Genomic DNA, 21770 nt, shown 5'->3' with positions numbered 1-21770 from the left:
GCAGTGAAAATGTATTGTTACTAACCACTATGTTGCTTATATTGTCTGGATGCTAATTCCTTTGTCTGTATTTGATAATTTGTATTTTTATATCAGATACTATGTTATACTTTCAACTATTTTAAATTGCCTTTGTTCTGTAGTATCTGCTACAGTAACTTCTTATATTGTGTACTTTACATTATCACTGCACATTTGATATGCTTAATTGAATTTTTTAATCAATTTATCTGGGCTTTGACACAACAGTGACTTTTAAGAACATCAAAATGAATATGCAAACAAAATTACTGATCCGTCCAAATAGAAGACTGTCTTCTTAAACACTCTTTTATTACTTATGTACAGAACATACAAGTTAGAAGGGCATGAGTCCAACAGACTTCCCAGGGGCTTATGCAGTCATCCATGTCTTAAATAAAGAAACTGAGAAATATTATTTTGATTATCATGCAACTGAGATAATTTCGTCTGTCAAGGTCTCAAAGACATGCAAGGACAAAAATATATATATTATTATTATTATGCATTTTATTTATATAGCACCTTTCCCATGCTCAAGGTGCTTAAGTTAAAATTACATGCTATAAAGAATAAATACACATTAGACGAAAGTCTAGTGCAGAATGCAAACACCCTGGAAGATGATTATGGTTCCAGCAGGACGATAACAATATACATACTTTTACATACATACATTGTTATATACATACATTTCATTGTTATATTGGAGTGGATTGATCAAAACTCTGACCTCAATCAAGGACAGGATATATGGCAAGACTTAAACACTGACATTTACCAATTGCCTCCATCCAGTTTCAAAACTCATACAAGTGTTCAGCTTAATCAATTTTTAACGTACATTTACTGTATGTTTGGTATAACAATTAAGTACCATAAACTTTCACTCTTCCCAATATCCTAATAAACAAGTCTTATTTTCTTTATATCCACAAAAAGCTGCTCATGTTTAGCACATTTTTTTTCCCATCATTAAAAATCTTAGTGCTGATTAGATAGCTCACATCTGGTCCTGTTTCGTTGTTTCACTCATAGCTGCTACAGCAACAGCAGGGTTTAAATCAAGATGGGCAAGCAGAAAACAATTGACAGGATCTTCTAAGACAACCGGTTAAAACATACCTAAAAAGAGTACATCATGTTCAAAGATATATTTATGGTTAAGAAGGATCAATCTCCTTATTGGAAGTAGTTGAGGCAGAAAGCAGAGTTTAAAGTTTTCATTACCAGTTAAAATTCGCCAGTACAAAAACCTTAACAGATGAATATGCCTATTTTGATTTAAACACGGCTTATTTTAAAACTACTAAGATAAAAAACTGTATACTAAAAACTGCTAAAGCAGCAGCATTCCCAACATAAAATATGCCATTACGGCATGTTTACCTTAGATGGAAGCACACACCCAATTTAACTTAAATTATTGTCCCACCCATAAAATGATAATTCGTGTCTGATATTTGCCCCATGTTGTTTGGATTGTTACCGGAGAAAAACTTTAAATCTCATGTTTTCATGGTAAGCAGAAATAACAAAAAAACTGAAACAATGTGCTTGAATGGAAACCTGGCTTGAACAGCAAACAATATCAAACCATTCATAAAAAAATGTAAAAATGCTCATACTGCATAACTTAAATATCAAGTATCCAGTCATATGCCTACAATGGCTAAAATATTAAACCACTTCTGGAAAATGCTCTCAAGTATCACAAAAAAGTGCACTCAAATTTAATCAAGCTTTTGAAATGAAGACATGTTCACCCTGTCAATTGTTAATTCAAAAGTTCGATCTCATTTGAATGTGCTTCTCTCACGTACATGAAAGTATTTTTCAGAAGAGGTTTACTTAACAATACTTTAACCAGAACACATGTGTTAGGAACTGGATACCTGCCATTTGTATTATGCAACAAGAAAAATCTGAATTTTTTTACCATAGACGCTTTGATATTGTTTAGTGTTGTGAAGGTTGGTCAAGCCAATTATAGTAACATTTTTTTTATCTCCATTACCCATGAAAATCAAAGATTAAAAGTTCCTCAGCCATCACTACAAACAATTTGGGGTATATAATAGTTTAAAAAAAAAGATCATCTTTGGTATGAGTATCCCTTTAATGCATAGGTTGGGCTTCCCAAGCACTCAAAAGCCATAAAAAGAAAGAATTGCTTATCTTTAGCTTGCTCTATAAAAATGCACTTCAGGACCAACTATTATAATCCCAACTGAATGGAAAGATATGAAACGTTCACAGGAAAATGTTTTACAACTGGAGGGGTTCTGAATTACTAGAGAGAACCTGGGCTTTTGGTGTAAATGCGCAAGTGTGACAGACCATAGTAGGCTACTGTCAGCTCATTTTATTGGATAAGCTTTACATGTGAAAAAAGATTGAAAAATAGAGATGTACAAATTATTAAAGTCAATTCAGTGAATCTAATTCTGAAAACTGACTGACAACTTACATTTTTTAAATCACTGCCTCTGGACTGGCACACACTCTCAAGAGCAGCTGTTCTGTTATTAAGTGATGGTGGTGCTCATAACTTCATCTTTCATGATGTCGCTAAAATGATTTTACATGATTTATACCATCATAAGTGACAAAGTACTCATAAAACCCCAGATTTTCTGTGTCATTTAGAGGAATTTAACAAAACATCTGTATATATTCTCAGTTTTTAAAGGGAGAATGTGAAACTTCAACATTATAAATTAGTTTGAAATAACAAAGCTAAATTGATTTAAGTAACCAGCAACAGCCACCTACAGTGCATCCGGAAAGTATTCACAGCACATCACTTTTTCCACATTTTGTTATGTTACAGCCTTATTCGAAAATGGATTAAATTCATGTTTTTCCTCAGAATTCTACACACAACACCCCATAATGACAACATGAAAAAAGTTTACTTGAGGTTTTTGCAAATTTATTAAAAATAAAAAAAACTGAGAAATCACATGTACATAAGTATTCACAGCCTTTGCTCAATACTTTGTCGATGCACCTTTGGCAGCAATTACAGCCTCAAGTCTTTTTGAATATGATGCCACAAGCTTGGCACACCTATCCGTGGCCAGTTTCGCCCATTCCTCTTTGCAGCACCTCTCAAGCTCCATCAGGTTTGGATGGGAAGCATCAGTGCACAGCCATTTTAAGATCTCTCCAGAGATGTTCAATCGGATCCAAGTCTGGGCTCTGGCTGGGCCACTCAAGGACATTCACAGAGTTGCCCTGAAGCCACTCCTTTGATATCTTGGCTGTGTGCTTAGGGTCGTTGTCCTGCTGAAAGATGAACCGTCACCCCAGTCTGATGTCAAGAGCGCCCTGGAGCAGGTTTTCATGCAGGATGTCTCTGTACATTGCTGCAGTCATCTTTCCCTTTATCCTGACTAGTCTCCCAGTCCCTGCTGCTGAAAAACATCCCCACAGCTTGATGCTGCCACCATCATGCTTCACTGTAGGGATGGTATTGGCCTGGTGATGAGTGGCGCCTGGTTTTCTCCAAACGTGATGCCTTGCATTCACACCAAAGAGTTCAATCTTTGTCTCATCAGACCAGAGAATTTTCTTTCTCATGATCTGAGAGTCCTTCAGGTGCCTTTTGGCAAATTCCAGGCGGGCTGCCATGTGCCTTTTACTAAGGAGTGGCTTCCATCTGGCCACTCTACCATACAGGCCTGATTGGTGGATTGCTGCAGAGATGGTTGTCCTGCTGGAAGGTTTTCCTCTCTCCACAGAGGACCTCTGGAGCTCTGACAGAGTGACCATCGGGTTCTTGGTCACCTCCCTGACTAAGGCCCTTCTCCCCCGATCGCTCAGTTTAGATGGCCGGCCAGCTCTAGGAAGAGCCCTGGTGGTTTCGAACTTCTTCCACTTACGGATGATGGAGGCCACTGTGCTCATTGGCACCTTTTTCTGTAACCTTCCCCCTATTTGTGCCACGTGACAATCCTGTCTCGGAGGTCTACAGGCAATTCCTTTGACTTCATGCTTGGTTTGTGCTCTGACATGAACTGTCAACTGTGTGACCTTATATAGACAGGTGTGTGCCTTTCCAAATCATGTCCAATCAACTGAATTTACCACAGGTGGACTCCAATTAAGCTGCAGAAATCTCAAGGATGATCAGGGGAAACAGGATGCACCTGAGCTCAATTTTTGGGCTGTGAATACTTATATACATGTGCTTTCTCAATTTTTTTATTTTTAATAAATTATCAAAAATCTCAAGTAAACTTTTTTCACGTTGTCATTATGGGGTGTTGTGTGTAGAATTCTGAGGAAAAAATTTAATTTAATCTATTTTGGAATAAGGCTGTAACATAACAAAATGTGGAAAAAGTGATGCGCTGTGAATACTTTCCAGATGCACTGTAAATTGATTTAAGTATCCAGACCTCTGCCACCTCCCTCCATAAATTAGGAATGAATGACGCAGTTAATCATATACATTAAAGACACAAAATTTAAACCTTGTAATACCCTCTCCCACCCTAGCATTCCATTACTAAATTAAATGATCAAACTAGCAATCATTAAGTCCACCACAGGTTAATTAAAAAAACAGATGGGAGCAAGCTGAACAGAGAAGATAAACAGCCTGAAAAACCCTTTAACATATACTACAATGTGAGAAACATTAAAAAACTATAGTTATTGTGAAAGGCTATGCAAATTTTGTGTAAAGATAAAAAGATTCTACAACAAGAACATTTATTTATATAGCACGTTTTCATACAAATGATGTAGCTCAAAGTGCTTTACAAGATGAATAAAGAAAGGAAAATAAAAAAATATTAAAATAAAATTAGGTAATACTAATTAACATAGAATAAAAGTATGATTCGATGGCCAGAGAGGACAGAAAGAAAAAAAAAACTCCAGGCAACTGGGAAAAAAATAAAAAAATCTGCAGGGGTTCCAGGCCACGAGACCACCCAGCCCCCACTAGGCATTCTACCTAAACATTTATGAACAAGTTATGGATGAGTGTTGTTTACAGGGAAAGTATCATGCATTCATACCATTTTGGGTGATTCTGAAGTGTAATCAGGATGAGTTAAAAGAATATCAATATCTCCACTCGATTCTGCACCTAAAAAAAATATGGAAAAGTAAAAGAAAATATTTCAAATGTTCCTAAAGCACAGTTTCACATTATGCATGTACAATTGTGTGCACTTTTATTTAATATAATAATAATAATACTGACCTCTTCTGAAACTGCCACATATTGTTCCAATATACTCAGGATCAAGTTTCTCAAGTTCAGACAAAATTAGCTTCTACAATTAAATAAATACAGTGATAGGTAGTTTTTCGAGAGAGCTTAGAACACGGCAAATTTTCTATGAACAAAATATCAACTGCCTCCCTATCTGCTGCTCTGCTGTTATCATGGTTGTTTAAATTTTCTCTCATTAGACAAAGAATATATCATACCGTCATTTCTTCCATTGATGACTGGTAATACAGCACCTTTTCTCCCTTTAACTTATTACAATTATTGCAACAATGTATACCAACATTAACATTATTCTTATGTGTACATGGTATAAGAAACTACTAACTTGCATGTGTTCCCACAAAGTAGTGATAATAGTATAATAACTATAAATGCAAAGAATTATTATTATTATAATAAAAGCAAAACACAAACAATGCAACACAGATAAGGAATACACCACCTTGCATTAAATACAACTGAAAGAGAAATATGTAAGAAACAAATATCACGTAGTTTATTGCCAGTATGGGTGGCTGTTAAACAGCCTTAAGACTGAACGCAACAGAAAAAACTTTTTTGTTGGTAGGACTCGGCTTCAAGGCAGAAAATTAAATACACAATATACTATAAATAATAAAATAAACATAATAAGTATAAAAGACAGCAGATATAAAACATCATCAGGTCCAGACTTTTCCTGAGGTAGTATGCCTGCAGAGACCAGTGATCTGTGTGTGTGGGTCTGCAGGGGAGGAATACGAGTGTGTGTGTATGAGTGTCTGGAAAGTAGACCTTTTCCCTGAGTTATATATATCTGTTATTCTGAGCTGTGATACTTACTTGATACTAAGTTTTCTGCTGCACTCAAGGAAATATTTAAGCCATCCCATAACTCTTTTCATCTGTACGCATGCATTGGTTTGTTTAATTAAATAGTGCACGAGTTTAAGACTTAGTTTAAGACTTAGAAAGCATCTTCTTTGTGGCTTGCTCTGGAGCACTAGACCTTTCAAAGAGTGTTTATAATCTATTTTTCAAACATATGATGCAGTCCTGGAAAGATGGAAATATCATTCTAAACCATGTGTGCCATCAAATCACTGGTAAATCATCAGTTTCATTTGCACAATCCATAAACAAATTTCACACAAGGATCAATGTTTCATGTTTGATTCCCCTTAATAAACAGACTACTCCCATAGGCAGAGATAATAGGGCTGCACCCAAATGACAGTAGATAAAGTTACCTTGTTTCTTTGTAATTTTAATTTTGAAGGTTAAGCCACCAGGAGTATTAAATTTGTCTGCTTGCTCACCTGCATTTTAACCATCTCTTCCCTAGGGATTCTCTTTTCAAAATCCTCAAAGTACCTAGTTAACAGATCAAAAGCAGTTTAATATATTACACACATATTGTATTTTATTATTTATTTAATAAATTAACTTAGAAAAAATGTACTCTGCTCATAAAATAACCCTGCTGCTATCGGTTTTCGTTTCATATGATTATTTATCAAAGACTCATTCCAACTTCAAATTAAATTTTCCCTTAATTAGTCTGCTTATAGTTGATTTCAATTAGAAAAAGGATTTTGACCAAGGATTGACATAGTATGCAGCACAACGTCTGGTCCATGCTCTGGTGTTACCGAGTCTGAACTACTGCAACTCACTTTTGGCAGGAGTACCCACATGTGCTATCAAGCCACTGCAGATGATACAAAATGCAGCGGCCCAACTTGTATTTAACCAGCTGAGACGGACACATGTTACTCCTCTCTTCAGGTCGCTACATTGGCTCCCTGTAGGAGCATACATTAAGTTGAAATCCCGGATGCTTGCTACAGAGTAATCAGTGGGTCAGCACCCGAGAATTTGGAGACACTGGTAAGGTGCTATGCTCCTTCTCACCCACTCAGGTCTGCCAGTGAACAGCATCTGGTGATGCCACCTCTGTGTGGTTTCAAGTCTCAATCCAGCCTCTTTTACTGTGTAGTTCCCACTTGGTGAAAGAGCTGCCCACCCCCATCCTTACTGCCAAGTCCCTCTATGTATTTAAGAAGCAATTGAACACCCATCTGTTCTGTGAATATGTCAATTGATGGAAAAAACTATGCTCTGTAATCTTTTGTACTGTTGGTTATTTGTTGTTTAAGTTTGCCTTATCGATTATAATCTATGATCTCTGATAGTTATTACCACTTTTCACTTGTGGCAATCAACTTTTGTTACCTATCCTGTTGCCCTTGCTAAACAAACAGACCCTAGCCTAATTTTATTTGATTATGCTTACCTCTTTTCTAAGTCTCTTTGGATAAAAGCATCTGCCAAGCAAATAAATGTAAATGGATATGGTGTTTGTTCTTTATTGTTTAAATTATTTTTTCTGTAAGTAAAATGCTACTTGACTTAAATCCTTCTCTTAACAGGTCATTAACAGAGAAGACCCACTGAAAGCTGCTTAAATTTATTAGTCCTCTTTTGTGTACATCTCAAAAGAATGACCTAATTCTGTTTCTGCTATCTGTACAAAAATCACTAAAATGTGCAATAGCTGATGAAGGCACTACTAAATGATAGATTCTGTCTTGACCTTCATTAAAACTCAAGACTGTATCTTTTAGAAACTGCTGAACTTACTGAGAATTTCCAAATTTTTCATATCCGTTTTTTTAAGCAGTAGCCAAAATAAGAACAGCTATGAGCAAACATGTAAGAGTACAATTTGTATTTCTTTATTTCACAGAGTAGCAGAGTAGTATTGCTAAACAACATCCGCATAAGGTTTAAAAAACGTACTTACTTCAAGCCAATCTTCTGATGGTGGTTTAATTTATGTTCAACTTTCTTTAAATCTAAAGGGAAATAATCATATGTTGAATAAATTGAAAACTAATAGGTCAGGCAAAATAGTTGGTAGTTTGTTTTTTTTTTTTTTAATTTCTATGTGCTTCTGGTGTACAATCTGTGTACTAACAACTAGATAAAGACTGCTTAACTTTACATATTTTTTATAAAAATTTTAAATATAAACATGCATGAATCATACCATCTAAGGTTTTTACTCCTTCTTCCACAAATTTTCGTGCAGCAGCTGGTCTGCAAAAAAACAAAAACAACAACAAGTGAGAAAAGAATATTCTTTTAATAAAAAGCTCAAGTTCATTTTCCATTAATTAATTTTCTAACTTACTTTTCCAGTTCAAAGTCCATGGGTGCCATAACTTACACTTATAGCACTGGGATGAATTTTGTGCTTAAATAAAATTATTCAAACAAAAAAACTTAATACTGAACAGTTAAACTTAAAACTGAAATAAAGTGGATTCAGAAAGTATTCAGACCCCTTCACATTCTGAACACTTTAATTTGTTGTACATTTAAATTTAAATTGAAAAATCTGTCATTTTTTCTCAACAATCTACATGTTTATAATCCATAATGGCAAAGTGAAAACATGTTTTCAGAAAGTTTTGCCAAATTTATTAAAATCAAAAACTGAAATCTCTAATTCATATAAGTATTCAGATCTTTAATTCAGTACTTTATTGAAGCCCCTTTAGCAACAATAACAGTTTTGAGTCTTCCTGGGTAAGTCTGTACAAGCTTTGCACACTTAGATTTGGGCATATTATTCTATTCTTCCTGGCAGATCCTCTCAAGCTCTGTTAAACCTAATGGGGAGCTTCTCTAAATTGCCACCTTCAGGACTCTCCACACATGTTCTATGAAGTGCAAGCCTGAGCTTGATGGAGACCTGCAGAGATGGTCATTCTTCTGACAGGTCCTCCCATCTGAGCAGAGGCCTTCTGAATCTTTGTTACAGTGATATAGCGATTGTTTAGAAACTATGGAGCAGTGGCGCTACATAATAAGTTGAGAGCTGAGTGAGAGAGAGGGAGGGACAGCACAGCTGACGTCACCACAAACCACATTACACACAGTGTTTAGGAAGGCTCCTCTAGCTCAGATATGAAACTGCTTTTGAAGGCTATTGTAATCCGGATATTGGACTTACTTTCTTGGAGGGGAATGATACTTTAGAAATGATGGGGAAAATAAAAAGCAATATGAGAAAAGTAAAGTAATGGTACATCTATATTGGAGAAGAGATATACACTTGGATAAGAAAAGCAGGCTTCTTTTTCACATTCTTCATCACACATCCTGACAATGGTTTAACTGATGGGTATCTCATCAGTTTCTTCAAGTGATAATAATTAGGTCCATATATATGAATAGATATGAAACTCTACATCTATTTTGTGGAACAGACAGCCTGCTGTATGAAACTAAATCTTCTACAACAAGAGCTTTCCTCTCAAAACCCCACAAATTACACTGTAATTTGCTTTTGGAAAGGAACTGTAAATAGTCTCAGTGATACCTATAATTTCCTCTTGAATACAATTTAAACAGTGAGGATATAGTCTACAACAATAATAATATCAGAATCAAATTCAAACAGGATAAATGAGGTGTAGGGCTTGAACAAGTTGCAAAATTAGCATTCTGAAAGAAATGCATTATTCAGCTTCAGCTAAAAGCACAATATTGATTTGCACTGGGAGCAGGGGAGAAAACAATATATAATTTAGAGCACATGACCCATCAGGTTATATACCAAATCAAAGTATATTTAAAATCATACCAACCACTGGGCTCCAGTCTGATAAGTAACAATCTTTATATTTTTAAATCTGTTTAATCCATTCTAGGGTAGTGGTTGCTGGTGCTTATCATTGCAACACTCAACGCAAGCAGAAAATATCCTTGGCTATGGTGCTTGTTCATGGTAGGACCCATGCCAATCAAATCAATAAACACCAGGGTTCCCGGGAGAAACCTTGTTAAACACAGATGATGTCTGGGAGTGAAATTCTGATCCACAGGATCAATGATAAAGCGGCACCCCCCACTGCACTACCATGCAACCCCAGGGTAGGTAATTTGGATACTTTCTCTTTAACATTTTCACTTACCCAATCCCTGTCACTCTTGTGAGCAAATTGATTGAAGAGCTAGTGTCATCTTTACGGATCTGGTGTAAGAAAGACAACATTAAATGCTTATTAGCATATCTACCTCTGCAGGTGGAAAAAGATTATCAGAAATCACACTTACATTCTCAAGCTTCCTTAGTTTTCCAGTTGCCAGAAACTCATCGATCTTTTCTGCAATTTTAGCACCAACCCCTTCCTAGAAAAATACAAATTTAATATTACATTTTTTTATAAAAAGAAAAAAACGAGACAAACAGAAAAACTGAAAGAAAGCATCAATTCATCAATTTCTAGGTATTACTTGGTCTAGATACCATTTTTATGGACATGCAGGGTGACTATTAAAGCAATCAGGTATACAGATATTAAATATAGACAACAGCTGCAATTTATTCAAATAACTTAAAGAAATTTGGAAGCAATTACATTAAATGCACATTGGTTGGTTAAGTGCTTTCTCTGAGTCACATAGTGAGTGGTGTTGACTGAAATGGAAACAATGTTGTTTACAGTGCAACACTTGGGTCATTAGGCCATACTGCCCATAATTCTCATTTTATGAAATGACAAATTTGGAAATTATTACTCCTTAAAGTTAAGTAAAGATGAAATAAGACAACTTCTGCAACCCTACTTTTAAAATTAGAGCTGCCAACCATTTATAATGCTTTCTATCATAGAATGTGTCCATTTATATACCTACATTTCCATATGAGAGAGCCTAGGTAAGCCAAAGTTTATTCAGGCAATGCTAATTACAATGATGAATCCAACTCTTGATGAGGTGCCAGTCTACTACATAAGGAGGCAGCACATTTTGATATTTATCAATTAATCTGTTTGTCTTTTGCATGTGGCGCAAAGCCAGAGCACACAGAGATAACACAGTTTGACAAAAGATGAGGATGAAAATCAAAACCCATGTTTGTGAAGCAATGGAGAAACAGTCTGGACTACTTTGTTGCTGAATCAAAAACTGCCAAAAAATGTAAAATGTAATTCATGTGTCTACTAGATATTGTTCTTGACAAGCTACAATGAAAATCACATAAAAAACTGTTGAAACAATACATACAATACAGAAGAACACACAAGTAAATTAAAAGGGGAGCAGGAATTTCTACACTTCAGAGAAGTCAGTGCACAAACAGTTCATAGACACTGAACTGGGTTTTAGCTTGAAACTTACCAACTTTTTTGCTTCAGCACCACTCTTGATCTTAAAAGGATACTTTGAAATTACGGATGCCGCCTTCCTGTACGAACAAAAAAATACAGAGTAAAATGTTTAAGAAGCCATATGTAAGTACTGGGACAGGGATGTCAAACTTGCTTTGAACATGGAAGAGAAGACAAATATAAAAAGCCATATTATATTATGACTGGAAATTATATATGGACAGAAATCAAAGCCAAACATTGATCTTTTAGTTTAAAATACACATTGCTTGAGTACATTAAAAATAGCATTCCCACTTACTGTCCAAAAATTTTACAAAAGTTACCCTTGTCTAATTATTGAGGTTACCAGTGTAACGGGGCCACATAGTGTTTAAATGTCAGTTCTGAGTGCGTCTCGTTTCATTGTCCCATTTACTGTTTATGTGCATCAGTTAATGCCGTCCCCGAAAAAAGGGGACGGATGATGGAAGGAGACCACAGCCGCAAACCTGGAAAACACCTGTTTTCAATCAATCAATCTCAGCCGTCACAGGACTATATAAGCCAGCAGGAGGAGAAGGAAGAGGAGAGGAGAGAAGGAGATTTTGTTTCACCATCACGACCACGAGCAACCTGTACCAGTTATTTTCCACATCGCGCTTGCCAATCCAGTTTGTTTTTCCATCTGCCGGATTTATTTCAAGGACCTCACCACGAAAGACCCCGGGGTAGGACTTAATCATCCACCATACATACGAGGATTCACGGTGAGGCTGTTCCATTTTTTCCGGGGAGAATCAAACAACTCAATATCACTAATTCAGTCATCCGCTTTCAGGACAGTTTCATTATTACCGGACTCACGTTCTCATTCATTTTCAGTTTATCATTCATTGTTGTTTTCGTGTTGTGTGTTTATTTGTTACAGGGACAAGGGAGGGTTTTTGTTGTATATATATATATTTGGTGGTGTCTTGTTATTGCTGGGGTGGAGGGATATTTATATTTATATGTTTCTATTTTTATATTTCATTTCATTTAATACATATAATCTGTTTAATTTTACATCCTGTATGTGTGTGCTTATATTTTTCACCGTCGATTGTGGGGAAAAGTTCAATTGGTAAGAAGTACGGCTTGATAGTTAGATTATCTCTCAGTAAATTATCCAGGCCACTGGTCTTGGAGGTGTAGCTGCCGGCTGGGTAAAAGGGGTCGGCCGTTACACCAGGATACATTTTATTTACAACTAGGGGGCTCCGGCCCCTGCTCACTTTGCTCGCCAACCCCTGTGTTTAGTTTACCGGATATACAATACAATTTATTTTTTGTATAGCCCAAAATCACACAAGAAGTGCCACAATGGGCTTTAACAGGCCTTGCCTCTTAACAGCCCCCCAACCTTGACCCTCTAAGACCACCTGAAAAAACCCTTGTAGGGAAAAAATGGAAGAAACCTAGGGAAAGGCAGTTCAAAGAGAGATCCCTGTCCAGGTAGGCTGGGCGTGCAGTGGGTGTCAAAAAGAAGGGGGTCAATACAATACAATACAATACAATACAATACAATACAATACAATACAATACCACAGAACAGAATAAGTCCTCAATACAGTATAAAAATAAAAATTCTAGAAGTACGGAGTAGAATTTCACATTAGATGATATCACATAATATGATTTGGATTTGTTTTAAGTCCTGGAGACCTCATTCATCAAGCTCCCTCCCCCATTTTGCCATTCCACATCTGAAATAGCACTAATCCGATGAAAGGACCCCTCACTCCCACGTCCTCATTCATCAGGGATGACTTTACCTTAGGCAGGCAATCTACAATTTAAAGAGATTGTTATTTTCTTGTGAATTGTTACATATGCATTATTTTCACTTTTACTTTAAAAACTTTTGTAAAAACAATATTTGTTTCTTTATTTCCTGCCCCGCGCGAGGTTACATCTCTTTCTTCCCAGACATATAATACTGCTCGTGTTGTGAAGGGTGTTGCGGCTGAACGTACGCTAAGGATATGCCTTTGGATCATTTGCTGTCTTTTTGCTGCTTGCGAGCTGCCTCTTCTGCCTGTCGCATGTCGTTGTTATAAGAGCTCGAAGCACATGATACTTGCCTGCCAAAAGCAATCCAACAACTGCTAGCTTAGAGGTCTGTTGACTTGTTATAAATGATGGCTCACTTCCTGGTCTCGCGTGACGTTGTAAAAGCAATACCTGTCTTTTATTTCTGGCTCCGGGCGTGGTTGAATTCTTTCTTGCAGGATGTATAACGCTGCTCGCGTTCGGTTGGGGTAGCTGCTGTCGTGCTGCCCTTCGATCTTTTTAAAGCCTGTATAGCCGCTGTCCTTTTTGCTACGGCACTGGGACAATCTCTTGGCACCAAGTCTCATGTTTGCGGTCCCCACGAGACGCACCGTGGCAAGTCTCCTTGGCCTCGCGGGTCTTTAAAATGTCTTTCGAGATTATCACGTATTGTAGCCTTGCATTTGCTTTCCATTCCAGGATTTTCTTTTATATATAGAGAGATGAGATTCCTTTTCTCAATATCTGCAAACACCTTGAAGGGAAAGTTTATTGATTTGCTATTGTCTCACTTTTAACACTTCCAATGGTTGTTTTGGTTCCTAAAACCATTTTTATATTTCTATCCAGAAAGGAATTTGGAAGCAGCTCACTAGAATTACAGTTACTACAAAATGTGTTTTGAAAGTACAAGACACCCTCGTATCTTATATATTGCATCAATTGTATTGGCATTTATTGTAAAGTTATATACAATAAACCCGAGCAAATAATAATTTACCTCCCTGATTACTAGTTTAAAAATATTTTTAAGGGGAGGGAGTTTATCTCTTCTCCACTGTATGTGTGGGTAATACGAGCATGCAGGAAAAAATACCTGCGTTATGCACAAGTTCCCAATCAATTATCTGTAGTACTAGGGTGTTAGGGCACATGTTAGCCATTATGCATGTAACGAGAAGTCACATCAAATGACACGTTTTATTGGCTAACTAAAAAGATAACAATATGCAAGGTTTCAATTCAACTCAGTCCCCTTCTGAAATCCTTGGAGCAAGATGTGTTTCAGTATTTTGATATTTGAAACCATTTATAAAATAACATAATTTTAATATTAAACTACTGAATTATTGCAACAGGTGGTTTAGAGAGTCCACTGAAGCTTTTGGAAGGAGTGATGCATAACTGATAAATTATGCTAGATGGGGTTTGACTTAATTTGAACTCACCTAATTTGTACCATTTTGTACACTAATCTAGTTGGTGTATGGATACTGCTCTAAGTACAGTCATGGCCAAAAATTTTGAGAATGACACAAATATTAATTTTCACAAAGTTTGCTGCCTCAGTTTTTATGATGGCAATTTGCATTTTCTCCAGAATGTTATGAAGAGTGATCAGATGAATTGCAATTAATTGCAAAGTCCCTCTTTGTCATGAAAATGAACTTAATCCATAAAAACCCATTTCCATTGCTGTTGTGAAGAAGGCTTCAGGGCACAGAAGAAAGTCCAGTAAGTGCCAGGACCTTCTCCTAAAGTTGATTCAGCTGTGGGATCGGGGCACCACAAGTGCAGAGCTTGCCCAGGAATGGCAGCAGGCAGGTGTGAGTGCATCTTCACGCACAGTGAGGTGAATACTTTTGGAGGATAGCCTGGTGTCAAGAAGGGCAGCTAAGAAGCTTCTTCTCTCAAAGAAAAACATCAGGGACAGACTGATATTCTGCAAAAGGTACAGGGATTGGACTGCTGTGGACTGGGGTAAAGTCATTTTCTCTGGTCAATCTCCTTTTCGATTGTTTGGGGCATCTGGAAAAAAGATTATCTGGAGAAGAAAGGGTGAGTGCTACTTTCAGTCCTGTGTCATGTCAACAGTAAAGCATCCTGAGACCATTCATGCGTGGGGTTGCTTCTCAGTCAGTGATGAAGCACCGGGCCATAAGGCAAAAGTGGTAACTAAGTGGCTCTGGAAACAAAACATCGAAATTTTGGGTCCATGGCCAGGAAACTCCCATGGAGAACGTTTGGTCAATCCTAAAGATATGGGTGGACAAACAAAAACCAACAAATTCTGACAAACTCCAAGCATTGATTATGCAAGAATGGGCTGCCATCAGTCAGGATTTGGCCCAGTAGTTGATTGACAGCCTGCCAGGGTGAATTTCAGAGGTCTTGAAAAAGAAGGGCCAACACTGCAAATATTGACTCTTTGCAATAACTTAATGTAATTTTCAATAAAAGCCTCTGAAACTTATGAAATTCTTGTAATTATACTTCAGTATACCTTAGAAACATCTGACATAAAGATCTAAAAACACTGAAGCAGTAAACTTTGCGAAAACCAATATTTGAGTCATTCTCAAAGGTTTTGCTCATGACTGTACATATTATAATGAACCCTATTATCAAAAAGGATAAAACTCTCCATTGAGGGTGGACGAAAGAAAATAAACAGTATCCCATCAAGCAAAAAGTATTGGATTTCATTTTCCAATTGCAATACAACTTCTACAGTATTTGTGACTTAACAGGATAAATTGAGTTAAACACTGCCCTCTAATGGTAACTTAAATTAAAAGCAAAAAGCGGAGTGCTAGAGCCATGGTCAATCTTCTTGCCAATGTTTAAGAAACATCTACAATCAGACAAAATACAAATGATCAGAATACAATTTTTAATTTTACAAATAAATTAGTAACAGCACTTCCATGAAAAGTTCCGGTCAAACACTATATGCTCTAAGTGATCTATTACTAAAAATATATTTGTGTTTTAAGGGAAGTTTAACATACTCATAACTAACTACTTTGAAGTTCTAATCTGCATTTATAAAGCATTAGCATGTAAGGCAGCCCAATTACCAGGTCAGTTTCTCATATTCACATTGAATCTCACTTACATGAAAATAAATGCAAACTGAAAAAAAATGTTTCTGCAACTTTTACTTATACTGCAGACAAGATGCTGACTGTACGAGATCTTTCGTGATATTACTGAGAATGACATCTAAAAAGCTGCAACAATGATTGACGGACCTCTCAGGGAAGGAAGGACTGACTTTTCTAATGTATCTTCTTATCATGAAAAACAATGGATCATCACATACAAAAAAAAAAAAGTATCTACAGAAGACAAAAATATTTGTCATTCATTATGTAGCTAATTAGCTCTTGTGATACATGTTGCTTTTTCTAATAAATACATTTATTTAATACATTATCTATTTAAGTGGAATACATTAATAAATCATAATACACCGAGAAAAAAAAATCTGTGCAAGAAGTGGGCAAAAACTTTTTTCCTAATTAGGGTCAGTGCACCAACTGTACCATAACAGAAATAAAGTAGGCATTGGATGATACAATCATACTGTCTTACCGCTGGATTTGGGTGGGTCTATTACAGTGTCTTGGAAATAAACAGGGACTAGATAGATCCTTCTCCAGCTTTTTTTCAGGACTATCCCACTGATGATCACATAGTGCTGTTTGATTTATTTGCAAAAGGTTCCAATACAGTAATCCCTCCTCCATCGTGGGGGTTGCGTTCTAGAGCCACCCGCGAAATAAGAAAATCCACGAAGTAGAAACCATATGTTTATATGGTTATTTTTATATTGTCATGCTTGGGTCACAGATTTGCGCAGAAACACAGGAGGTTGTAGAGAGACAGGAACGTTATTCAAACACTGCAAACAAACATTTGTCTCTTTTTCAAAAGTTTAAACTGTGCTCCATGACAAGACAGAGATGACAGTTCTGTTTCACAATTAAAAGAATGCAAACATATCTTCCTCTTCAAAGGAGTGCGTGTCAGGAGCACAGAATGTCACATAGATAGAGAAAACAATCTCTAGCAAACAAATCAATAGGGCTGTTTGGCTTTTAAGTATGCAAAGCACCGCGGCACAAAGCTGTTGAAGGCGGCAGCTCACACCCCCTCCGTCAGGAGCAGGGAGAGAGAGAGAGAGAGAGAGAGAGAGAGAGACAGAGTTTGTTTTTCAGTCAAAAATCAATACGTGCCCTTCGAGCTTTTAAGTATGCGAAGCACCGTGCAGCATGTCGTTTCAGGAAGCAGCTGCACAAAAGATAGCAACGTGAAGATAATCTTTCAGCATTTTTAGACGAGCGTCCGTATCGTCTAGGTGTGCGAACAGCCCCCCTGCTCAATCCCCATACGTCAGGATCAGAGACAGTCAGCGCAAGAGAGAGAGAAAAGTAAGCAATCTAGCTTCTCAGCCATCTGCCAATAGCGTCCCTTGTATGAAATCAACTGGGCAAACTAACTGAGGAAGCATGTACCAGAAATTAAAAGACCCATTGTCTGCAGAAATCCGCGAACCAGCAAAAAATCCGCGATATATATTTAAATATGCTTACATATAAAATCCGCGATGGAGTGAAGCCGCGAAAGGCGAAGCGCGATATAGCGAGGGATCACTGTATATCTTGCTGCATCACCAATTTCCAGGCGGTCATTTTACATTTCTTTCAGCTTCCAGTTGGTTTTCCATGACTGGAAAATCATATTATTAAATTTCAAGGTTTTAAGCATGGGGACCCTAAAGCATTATTATGTGTTTGTTTATTTAGAATCAAGACTAGAATATTTCATTGGGATTTATCACTAAATGTTATGTTTGTAACATTCAAGCATTGAACAAAAACATAATTTATGAATATGCATTGAAAAAGCTAAAATTTCAATCAATATCCAGAAAACACTATAGATTTATTGGTGTTAACAGGGAAACTGTTAACACCATACTTAAAACACATAGAATGGTGCTGAAGTAGGACAGAGTATTTATGTCGTGTCCCATTAATCCCATTACTAGATGCAGGAGGAGATTGTTTTTAATTTATGAATTGTAATTAACTTAAAATAACAAGCTTTTAAAGCAAATTAATGAAGGCTATGATTGGGGGAAAAAATTAATGAGATTGACACTACCAAACTTAACCTTTTAGAACAACGGCCTACAAACCAATAGTAGTTAAAGTGATTTCAGCATACATTTAGAAATATTGGAGTAGTGGCAGAAATTCTGTGTTGATAGAGAATAATGCATCAGTTAGTATCAGTATATACTAAAACCTACTCATGCAGTTTTGCATGGAGGAGACTTTGGATGGAATTACTCTGCCTCCTAATGGACAGACTACACATTATATGCCAAGAGAAAATTTGAATGGCATATTTGAAAACAAAATGAGTAAAAATCTTTACTTAAGCTCACCTAAATATTAATACTGTTCAGGCCAGGGTTTAATTGAGAAAAATTTACAAAATATATATTTTTATAAAGTTGCAAATGAGCACAACAGACACACATTTATTTGTCCGATATAATGTTTTCAACTAAGTCAAAATTCAAGCCAAGTCAATATGAAAGATGAAATATCTTACTACTTGCATGAGACACAGGGTTTTGGGATTAGGACCTACAATTTTGACAATGAAGATCTCTGGGTTTGATTAATAAGCATTAACTGTTGGATCAAAACCAGTGAAGCAATAAAGACCAAGGGAAATAATAAAAACATATTTATTGAAAAAACTTTCTAATTCCTATTCTTAAAAATGTGTAAAAGATGACTTTACAACTGTATGTAATCCAAACACAGATTGGAAAATTTTTACCAACAGTTTAATTTACACAAACTACAGATTCTTTACAATTTCTTCACTTGTAGAATTTAACAGAGCTGTAACTTTCCCTTAAGTCACATAGTGCATTAGTCTTTAAGTGTGAAAAAGAAAATGACATAACCACAGTTAATGCTAACTATTGGCAAAAATGCTCAGTGCTTAAAACAAAAAGAAAACAAAACAAAAAGCAGAACTCATTTAAACATCATATACAAATTAAGTAAAGTAAATATCTATTTGTGCTACTGCAATTTATAACATATTTTCTTTACTTCATTGTAAAGGTTATGTCACTGGTATAACAGACACAGTAATGACAACAAATTTCCTGTCATATTTTCCAGCTCTTCATTGAAATTTCAAGGAACTCTCTGGCAAGTTAGAAACTGTGGTGAGTTGTGTGTCTGTCCCAGGCTCTCTTCCCTAATAAGCCATCCTACTTAAACTTACTATACAAGGTGCATAACAAGCATATTCAACCAATGACCAAAAACATCTAAACTGAGTCTTTAGGTCTTGAGGAACTCTTGCTCTAACTTCGAGAGTGCACAACATTTCACCATGACATGAAATGAGAGCCGCAGAACTCTATTGCAGTTAGCCAAAAAGGGCTTTCTCCACAATTGTATTGTGTACGTAGCACACAGAATGCATGGAAAAATGAAGCATGGTAAAATGTTTGTTTTTGCTGTTTAAGAGGTAGGTTCAGTATTTTTCCAAGTCAAAGTCATCTCTTTTCAATCACGATATATATTAATTTGCCACATAGAATGATGTTCTAAAGTGAAGCTTTTTTTTAATTTTAAAAATACTTTCAGGTGTTGCAACTTACAATGGGGCTAAAGGGTCCATAGATAAATAAAAAAATGCCATAAAACCTACCAAATATGTTCACTTTGAAGCAGCAATGTTTCTGATATAAGAAAACATACCTTCAGTGTTTAGTTGTGAATTTCCCCTTGGGATTAATAAAGTATCTATCTATCTATCTATCTATCTATCTATCTATCTATAAGACATCCTTGTGACATAGAAAGGAAACTAGAAATAACTATTTTATCACAGATACTTGGAACTATTTTTCTTGAGGTAAGAACACATTTCCTGTTCACTGGTTTGCTCACAGGCATCATTGTGGGAGAAGTTTAAAAGTTGATCAGCATGAAACGAAACACATGTCTGAAGCTGTTTAGAGCAATTTTGTCTTTTAAGAAAATGTGCATATCCAGGATGTAAGCAAAAACTTATATATATATATATATATATATATATATATATATATATATATTATATATATTGGTCCCCGCCTTGTGCCCTGTGTTGGCTGGGATTGGCTCCAGCAGACCCCCGTGACCCTGTGTTCGGATTCAGCGGGTTGGAAAATGGATGGATGGATATACAGTGGAACCTCGGTTCACGACCATAATTCGTTCCACAACTCTGGTCGTAAACCGAGTTGGTCGTGAACCGAAGCAATTTCTCCCATAGGATTGTATGTAAATACAATTAATCCGTTCCAGACCATAGAAACTGTATGTAAATATATACATTTTTTCAGTTTTTAAGCACAAATATAGTTAATTATACCATAGAATGCACAGCGTAATGGTAAACTAAATGTAAAAACATTGAATAACACTGAGAAAACCTTTAACAACAGAGAAAACTAACACTGCAATAGTTCGCGCTATAGTGCTAGGAACCGCTCACTAAAAACACTTTTTTTAATGAGTTTTAAGCACAGGGGAAAAAAGGAACATTTGAAAAATCCGTAATTTAATAAACCACCAAGAAAAGTAACACTGCAACAATGCAGGCTACGAACCGATCACCGGAAACATAACTGAAAACAAAAACAAGCCTTCTCTAACTTATGCGTCCCTCAATCGCTCTGTGTGTGTGTGCGTCTCTCTTTTGGGAGCCTGGAGCGCTCCTGTGTGTATTGTCACGCTTGGGTCACAGATTTGCACAGAGACACAGGAGGTTGTAGAAAAAAAGGAACTTTATTCAAAGCACTGCAAACAAACATTTGTCTCTTTTCAACAGTTTAAACGTGCTCCATGACAAGTCAGAGATGACAGCTCCGCCAGGAGCACAGATTGTCTGAGAGAGAAAGAAGGAGAAGCAAGCAACCAATTTAACAAACTGAAAGAAGCCCGTGCAGGCTTTTTAAGAAGGCGGAGCACCACGCGAGAGGCATATTACGCGACAGAGCCGGCAAGAAGGGAAAGGAGGAATGTGAAGGTAGTCTGTCCATGTTTCTTAGGGGTTTTCCCAGGGGCGTCTGTATTCTCTGGGGGTGCGATCAGCTTTGCAGCTCACAGTGTGTCTGTCTAGAGCGCTCCTGTGTGTGTGCGCACACGCCTCTCTCGCGCGTGTTCCTGTGTGTGTGTGTGTGTGTGTGTGTGTGTACAGCCCTCTGTCTCTTGCGCTGCCTCTCTGTGTGTGTGTGTGTGTGTGTGTGTGCGTGTGCGCACGCGCTCTCTCTTGCTCGCTGCACAGGAAATGCACAGGGAGAGAATGAACATCAACAAACCAAAAGGGAACCTGGCTTGTTCGTATACCGAGTGTTTGGTCGTGAACCGAGGCAAAAGTTTGGTGAACTTTTTGGTCGTAAACCGAGTTGTACGTGTACCGAGACGTTCGTGAACCGAGGTTCCACTGTA

General features: G+C 36.8%; 1 protein-coding gene across 1 annotated transcript in view; it reads right to left on the bottom strand.

Annotated features, from left to right (window-relative positions):
• The window catches only part of polb (polymerase (DNA directed), beta), an 80288-nt gene that overhangs the window by 41988 nt on the left and 16530 nt on the right, over window positions 1–21770 (bottom strand). Inside the window, exons 3-10 of the mRNA XM_028796551.2 lie at window positions 11450–11516; window positions 10382–10456; window positions 10240–10298; window positions 8307–8356; window positions 8061–8112; window positions 6574–6628; window positions 5243–5315; window positions 5055–5125 (exon numbers count right to left, since the gene is read on the bottom strand). Of these exons, the coding sequence (XP_028652384.1) occupies window positions 5055–5125; window positions 5243–5315; window positions 6574–6628; window positions 8061–8112; window positions 8307–8356; window positions 10240–10298; window positions 10382–10456; window positions 11450–11516 (502 nt within the window). The remainder of the gene's footprint in view (window positions 1–5054; window positions 5126–5242; window positions 5316–6573; window positions 6629–8060; window positions 8113–8306; window positions 8357–10239; window positions 10299–10381; window positions 10457–11449; window positions 11517–21770) is intronic.

Source organism: Erpetoichthys calabaricus, chromosome 1, assembly GCF_900747795.2.
Source record: "Erpetoichthys calabaricus chromosome 1, fErpCal1.3, whole genome shotgun sequence".
Lineage (NCBI taxonomy): Eukaryota > Metazoa > Chordata > Cladistia > Polypteriformes > Polypteridae > Erpetoichthys > Erpetoichthys calabaricus.
The sequence above is the reverse complement of the archived record's forward strand: the minus strand, read 5'-3'. Positions and strand labels throughout refer to the sequence as shown.